Source organism: Mercenaria mercenaria, unplaced genomic scaffold (assembly GCF_021730395.1).
Source record: "Mercenaria mercenaria strain notata unplaced genomic scaffold, MADL_Memer_1 contig_1962, whole genome shotgun sequence".
Classification (NCBI taxonomy): domain Eukaryota; kingdom Metazoa; phylum Mollusca; class Bivalvia; order Venerida; family Veneridae; genus Mercenaria; species Mercenaria mercenaria.
Window position 1 is genome coordinate 63,615 of NW_026459985.1, and position 8,595 is coordinate 72,209.

General features: G+C 33.6%; 1 protein-coding gene across 1 annotated transcript in view; it reads left to right on the plus strand.

Moving 5' to 3' along the window:
• The window catches only part of LOC128552034 (uncharacterized), a gene marked incomplete at its 3' end in the record, with an annotated part of 34,238 nt that extends 25,646 nt beyond the window's left edge, over positions 1 to 8,592 (plus strand). Inside the window, 5 exon segments of the mRNA XM_053533031.1 lie at positions 2,129 to 2,822; positions 3,155 to 3,208; positions 3,444 to 3,923; positions 7,254 to 7,298; positions 8,367 to 8,592. Coding sequence (XP_053389006.1) covers positions 3,172 to 3,208; positions 3,444 to 3,923; positions 7,254 to 7,298; positions 8,367 to 8,592 — 788 coding nt within the window.
• Positions 8,593 to 8,595: the final 3 nt, after the last annotated feature.

An 8,595-nucleotide genomic window follows, 5' to 3' on the forward strand; every position in this document is an offset into this window, starting at 1 on the left:
TTCCAACTGCTGAGACAATAAGTCACTGTCAAAGGAAATATTTGACCCAGTAGTCAGCCAAATTAAAATCAAAAGCACACAGAGATCGCAAGTATGACTGAAACAAGTCGGAACGTTTTAAGAGTCTTTCTCTGAATTCATCTGGCTTTGCACCATTGCATGGCCAGTGTTTCGGACATGACCTCAAAAGATCCCGAACACTGCTTACGCGATTTCAGACTTTTATAAACGTTAAAAGGCAAATATTTCAACAACTTATATTTTACCACAGTTACTGTGATATGCTTTTCTTTTCATTGTCCTAAATAAAGAACTCAAACTCCAGTCTATTTGCCCCTTTCATGAAGGTTTAATATTACAAATCAGAGCAAGTGAATTTTGACTATGGACAAGTGGATTTTAAGTGTCCGTGGACAAGTGAAAAATGTAAGGATACCCACACCCCTGTCCCGTCAGTCCATGCATCACTCCCCCACCCCACCACACCACACACACTTTTATTCCTATTTACCGTCTGAAAAATATCATATTTAATAATAATCATAAATCTATCCCATTTAAAACAATATCAAAATATTCCATTAGCACCTCTATAAAAATCTCTTACACTATACGATATACAAGATTTGAAACAAACACAATTTTTCTGAAACGGAGAGAGAGTGTGTGTGTGTGTGTGTGTGTGTGTGTGTGTGTGTGTGTGTGTGTGTGTGTGAGAGAGAGAGGGAGATAGGGTTGGGAACTACAGAACTTCGAACATCGGTGGTATTAAATAATTTCTTATGTAAATATATTAATAATTTTGACTTTTATACTGAGTTACTTTTTAGGGTTTATCCAGATTTTTCCAAACATTGCTATTTGCATAATATTAAAATTATGAAAAAAATATTTGACTGTAGTGGGCATACATGTAACATCTTAAAATTAATGACAAAGTTTGAAGACAATACCGCTTATAAAGTAATGTTTACAATAATCAGACCATGTACATGTCAACTCATTCATTTCTACAGAATACTAGTCAGTTAGGTGTTTATCCGTCACATAATTTCGTGTAAGTTAGGAAGTTAGGTTTTTATCCATTCTTCATGTAAACTGAGTTCGGTTTTTATCAAATCAAAGTTAGGTTTTTATCCCTTTTCTCGCTGTCAGTACATTTGAACATGTATTATGTCAACATGTAGTGGGTTAACAACATAGTGTAAAGGGGCCTATAAAGCAGTATATCTTTGCTTTCAAACAACAAAATAATCGAGGCATCAAAAGCATAGAAGTATTTTTAAAGATCTTTTGTAAAAGTTTTCATTGAAAAAGTTGCCTTGTTCGTCGTTTTTCTACCTGAATACACAAAGGTTGATATATTTAACATGATACATTTTGAAATAAATATACACTTGATCAATGGTGATAGATATAACAACAGAAACATTCCTTTATATATCGTAATTACACAGAAAGCAAGGTTGTATCGGCTTTACATCCGCCATGTTGGCACTGAGTTAGGGTCGCTGAACATAGTTAAGATTATCCGGGTACATGGCGTGTACAATTCGGATTCGGTATCGGTTTAATTCGCAAATGTCTAATCTATAGACACATCGATTTAAACGTACGCAATACTAAACAAAACTGTAAACCTGTCATTTGCCAATATCTTAAGAATGACTTAAAGTATTGTTTCAATGTAAGCATACACTTAGATTGTTATCACGCATATTTGTATTTTGATTCATTTAACTACCACATTTTTAAAGTTATAAAGGTACATATAAAAATTGTGATTTTAGATAACAAATGATTACACTATATTTGGATAAAAAGGTTCTGAATTTTTTTAGAATAAACTTTCCTCTTACAGTTTTTCGTTAGTTTGTAAACTATACATATTTTAGGGTACTGTCGTAACATCATTGTATGCATTTATTGTTTTTAAGATTTTTAAAATAACATATTGTTCTAATTTTAGTAAAATTTAAGATATTCGTGATTCCGGGAAATCTGCCCTTATCTTTAGATTTTATATTGAAAGATATGCCAGGAGGGAAATCGTAAATAAGCAATTTCAAGCCGGTATTGACCCATGTAAATTACAGGTAATTTGCTAATTTGTCTATATTTTTTTCAGAATGTCAGACAAGTACTACCGGCTAGTAACCTTCATAATAAACATATGCCCAAAGCCTTTACGTGAACTATTTGTCACTAAGGCAAAGGCTGACTATACTGAACGAAACCTTCGTTACACAGACTTGGAAGAGTACCTTAAGTCCCGAAAACCGGATATTGATAAATTACTTCGACGTTCTAAGATCAGTTTAGACCAGTTTTACTATATCTTACCATCAACTGGGAGCGTGAATATCCAAATATGGGACGTTACTTTACTCACAACACTATTGCGAGGCTTATTTGGAAACAAGTTAGAACAAGATGAAAGAAACTGTCTCGATGACATCACAAATATCAGGAATAACCTGCAACATATTGCAAATACCGAATGCATTGTTGATGAAGATTTTAACTCTTCATGGAGTGCCCTTAAGGATGCTGTACTTACCTTGTTAAAGTTTGCAGGTTCACCTCAGCAAAGCTCTATTGAAGAGGAAATAAATTCAGCATTAACTGAAAACATGCCGAATCTTGGGGATGTTCTACGTACTTGGCACAAAGTCTTGTATGTGCAGCTTCAACTGCAAAACTCGGAGCTTGAAAAAAAGCTTTGGGCATTCAGGGCCGCGAAATACAGACACTGAAGGGAGAATCTAAAACATCAAGTAAAATCCTGTCAAAAGCATCTGTAAAACGAAAAGGACGCACGGGTATTGTATAAATTATGTGTCACACCAAAAATAGACATTTATTGCCATAGTTTATTCCGTTCACACGCTAAATTTAGCACAAGCATAGTGCTAATAGATATAAAAACCATACGTTATACATATTTTCAAATTATTATATTCCATGGCTAGGACTGGCCGAGTTTTCAGGGTTTTGATAGGCAGAATCATTAATTACGTTGAATGTTGTATTTAACATACCAAATGTAAATAATTAGGGCGGCTGTATTTTAATGTAAGAAATATATACTGACGCTTGCATTGGAATTATTTTAGGGTATAATAATAAAAAAACAAGACATGTTTGACTTCAGGTGTTGCAGAAAAAAGGATGAGAATCGTAGACAACAAGGTTGAAAGGATGAGAGGTAAAACATCTGTAATATTTCATTGTCGTTGTGTTAATTGAATGTTCTGATATGAATATAAAAAGTCTCACGCGTCAGCTATAACATATGAAAAAGTAGAACATTCCAAACGTTAATGGTAAAGATATATTGTGGGATCGGTAAAGCTGAAATAACTTGGTTCTATTATAAAAAAAAAAGGGAGTTTTCTTTGGTAATGACGACTGGAATTCAATTATTCTTATCTCATTTTCAGCAAAAATTAAACGATCATTAGAAAAGCAAAATGATTGTATCGAGTCTTTCAAAGACGACATTTCATTGATAACCCAACAGCTTACAGACAACCACCGCGTTATCGTTACTGGTCATGACAACACGCTGACTTACAAATGCGCACTTGCGGTAATACAAGATAGAAAATATCAACGTCCTGACCAATGTTTAGAGATCAACAACACATCCAACTGGAAACGGATCTGTTCCGAGGATGCACAGTTTGTACTATTTCGTGAACCGTTTGGTAGGACAACCTATGATTCAAACAAGGTTGAAGTAATGCTTGAAGAGTTTGACAGTATGATAGATGCAACAACTGACGATAATGATGATGTTATCGATATTGTCATAGTAACCAACCAGAGACTTCTCAATAAAGTTACAAGACATCATGACCATGATATGTTATCTACATCATCAATGGTTTATATAGATTCCTCAGTAGACGATAATCCAGGTATTTATAATACATTTGTTCGAGTTGTAATTAAACTTAAACAAATTCCGATACTGACATCATACCTTTTACTATTTTACAAGTGTATATGCATTCAGTTTGCATTTTGATAAACGTATGTAATGAAATAGATCTACGCGAGACGAAATTGTTGCGGAAAAATATTTATTTTATTTAACCAATATAGTGCTGGAAGGTAAATAGTATGTATTGTCATCAAATTTTAACGGTGATGTCATTTCCAACGCACTATTCACACGCCGTATGTTTTGATACTACATTACGCTGTAATTTATTTTTCTGCTACCAATAATTTAAATAAAAGCTTTGAAATCTTTGCTTATATTGCGATGATATCTTAATCTAGAAGTTTTACATTCGTTATGTCATATACATGTATTCCGTGAACCACCACAAAATGAAACAACGAATCGTGAATCTTCTTTGATAATCGAAATATTCAGATGTCTGTTCAGTGAGTTTTCTACGACTTTTGTCATTAAGCAGAACGGCTAAGTGTAGTGGATGATTTTGGACATCTTGTTATGTCGCGTTGGCTAGCGGTTTATGTGTAACATATTCCGTTGTGTTGTTCTGGCGCACGCGCCAACGCACTATACCAAACTATTAAAAGTGTGCTCTTGCCAGCACGATAAAATAGAACTATCAACGCCCGGCAACAACGAAACATAAGTATGCAACAGAATAAACAGTTTCATTTCGTGCTGGCATCTGCACCATTAACGATCATTTCCATTCTCATCCATCAGAGGTTCGTCAAAATCCCGAGACATCCGGGGAACCACTGTAGACCTCTGGTATGCGAGAATGGATCATTTCATGATCGAGCGAAACAAACTGTATCATTGTCTCACCTTTGTCAGTTTGTGCGCACGCTAGAACGGTACAACGGAATGTACTTAATAAGCTATGTGCACGCCGGCGCTAATAAATGAAATATTTAATTTCGTCTTGGTGGGTGCACAGACGTTACAGCATGAAAAATATCATAAACGCGTGCGCTAACGTGAAATATTTGCTAAATAGTGCGCCAGCCAACGAGAAACAATAACTCTCCGTAAATGACTTGCGCGTCGAAGCGAAACAACGAAACAATTTATTTGTTTTGGTGCGCACGTCACTGTATAAACAAAACGCGATAACTGTGACCTTTATTTACTAATACCGGATCAACCCATAACAACGAAATAGGGAATGAGGTGGACAGATTTTATGACAAATATCTTATATAGCAAAACCAATGTAAGTAGCGGCGTGGTCTAGTGGTTTACACGTATGATTTGTAACCTTACGGTGCTGGTTCGAATACAGAACGAGCTACTTTTTTATTTTCCTAGCATGGTTTTACCTTGAGAAGGAATACAGTTAAAACTATTTGTATCATGATTTTCTCCTGTAGTTATACTGGGTCTTTATTGACATTTTTCAGAGTGTCACATTTTAGAATACACATTGAACTATTAACATTACAAAATGGATAAAGAAAACTCTTGCAAAAATGAAAATGAAACCAAATTTGCAATCATTAAAAGCATTATGAATGTTAATATTTTTTTAAAGTAAATACAAAGACGTTATATAAAAGACTTGCTAAAATAGAATAATAAGTAAAAATCATTTAAGAAAGAAGGGCTCGAACCTACACCATACAAAACATAAAAATAGAAGTCTGATACCCTATCCACTAGACTACAAATTTGTTACTGAATAACAAATCGTATTCTAGAGTTAAGAATACTACAATATACAAGTTAACACCACTTATCGGATAATACACCTGCTTTACCTGTTTTTGGATTTTTCCAAGTACCGTTAAAATTAAATTATCGCGATCCATTAATATAGTCCATAAAATAAACAAACGTGTTTGTAAACATGGACGGGTCCAAACGGAAGGGGAAGAAGCATTTTAAAGAAATATACAATACATATCCTTAGCCCTGACCAACCTATAAACCGGACAAGTCTATTTTATAAGTACATCAACACGGCTGACCCATTTAAACGAGCTGTACCAGCATGAATATTTAAGAAATAATAAATATGTGCCTATATTTTATCAGTTAATAAAATATGGGCAGGAGTTCGAATGAGTAATAATTAAATCATGAGTGTGTAGCACGAGTGATTTAATATTCGCATCCGAACAACTGCCCATATTTTATTAACTAATAATATTATTGGAGCATATTTATTTTTATTCTAACCACGCAAATTCTTCGCATTTTACAGCACTGCATTTTAGTTTGACTGGCCATTTGCTATTATAAATACCTCCCGATGAATGAAAAGCGTTGCATAAAACGGAATTTTCCTTATTCTGTAAATTTTAACTAAAGTATTGATTAAGTAGTTACTGCTGTGAAAATGTTATTTTCAGTAACATCTAAGGTCTGATATAGAAATCAGAAGTAAATACGTCATTCAAAGTTTATATAATTATGCAGTTTCTAAAAATAGTACACGTCACCTACATGATGGAACTGAAACATACACACCAGAACATTGCGGCAGCTTATTATAACACGTAAACACTTTAGTCTGGAAGATTGGAACATGAATTATAATTTATTTACTGTCAAAGAAGAATCTAGGTGACATTTGCGGTGCCTACAATGGAGAAATTGTAAACTAGGCACACGACCAGATATAGATGCACTGGTGTTGAATTTGAAACTTACCGGGCTGAAACATTTTCTTACGGTAGAAATATAAACAATAGAAATTGTTTGTTTCAGAAAATTTGATGTACTTTTTATTACTACTGCATAGCACTGAAAATGTCGAGTATTTAGTCGGCATATAATGGAAGAAGCATAGTAGAACCTCACAGTCATGTTACAATCGTAGGGTGGAATGGTACAGCTATATTTTATCGTAGATTCATGTATAGGCGATTTCGCTATATGTTTATATAGCAACTGCTGCGGATCGTGTTAGAATTGTTAATAATGAGCTCGCCAGCGCAAAACAAAATAATAGTTTGTTACTGGCGCGTGCGCCAACTCGACATAAAACATGTCTCCGTCGCGTTATGTGTTTCGTTGTGGTGCGTTGATGCTTTCGCTTTGCCGCATTGGCAGGCGCTTGATAAGTACACAGTTGACATTGTTACGGCCAGGGAGACAAAAAGAAGTGTGCCAAGCAGCCATCAAAACGTAACGAAATGTCTTTAATATGTCACAATGCATAAGACTAGTTCTTTCTATATGCAGTATTAGCAGGTGGTTGCTTTATTTTAAAAGTTGAACATCATTTTGAAATACATGTATATATCTTCCTTTATTTTCTATGCAATGATAATTTCAGAAGACACATGTGTCACCGAGGATACCGTCTATAGAAATCTTTTGGGTATGTGTGAAATTTACATGTCTTAATCATAAAACGGTTGTACTGTTCGAATTATAATAATTATTATTTTATTTGAATTTGAACTAAATTGTAAACAATACAATGTGTATTGGTTTTCTAAAAGTATGAAATCAGGACTATTAATCGTACGTACCTGTAACGGCAGATAATAATTCTGCGCAGAAATGTTTAGTTATTACTTAATGAATTTACATTTTTTTTTATTCAAGTCTCATCAGCATACATAAATAAAATCACAGTACATATTTGTATTACATATAATATCTTAAAACATATTTAATGCTGCCACTCAATACTGAGTTACTTGAGACTATATATCATGATATAATTTATATCAGAGATTATATCATATAAAACAAACTCCACATTATATTGCACTTATAAAAAAAACCCATATTGTATGCTATCACAAAAGGGTTATTACTATTATATTAAAGGATAAACATATACCCTCTAATTCAATCCCCTATGTGATATTTACATCTACTATTGTAATCTAAATCTATACATATTTGATATATTTTACATAATTAAAACTTGAATCCATTTCGCTAATCTTTTGTAGATAAAAACTGCCATAAAATTTAGCTTAAAATACTGAAAACGCAAAACAGGCATTACTATGCAACAGTTAGAAAATGTGTGTAAGAAATCTGGTCCAACATTAATCAGATTAATGTTGGTTTGATTAGCAAAATGTATTCAAGGTTACATAAAATTAAGTGAAAACATCAATGTATTAAGAAATGACTACTTATTTACAAAGACATAAAATTCTTCTTTGTAAAATATCATGACAGGTTTTGGCTGTAATGAATGTGTAACTTTCAGTTTTACAACTGTTTTCACAAGTATTCTATATTAAAGAGTCACTTTTAATGTAAAGAAGATGCAGATACAATCGTTGTATTGTACATATTTTGTCATATTCTTCTGAGATTTTACTGCAAAAATAAATTAATAAGAAAAGAAAAGTATGGATAATATACTGATAAGTTTATTGTCGGCTAACTTGAATATTTACTGACAAGAAATCGATATTTTCAGAGTATTCAAAAGTTTATCGTCAGAGCTATACAGGTAAGACGATTAACAAAGAAGTCAAAGACCAGGCTAAAAGGATGTTTATAGAGTACAGTGCAGTTGCCATTGTCGGATCTGCCGGAAGTGGGAAGACATGCTTGTCATTTCAGCTGCTGCCAGCATACGGTCTCAGCAACGGAGAAGAAAACTTACTTGTCATAATTGATCCGGGAGAACTGAAGTATGTCAAGTG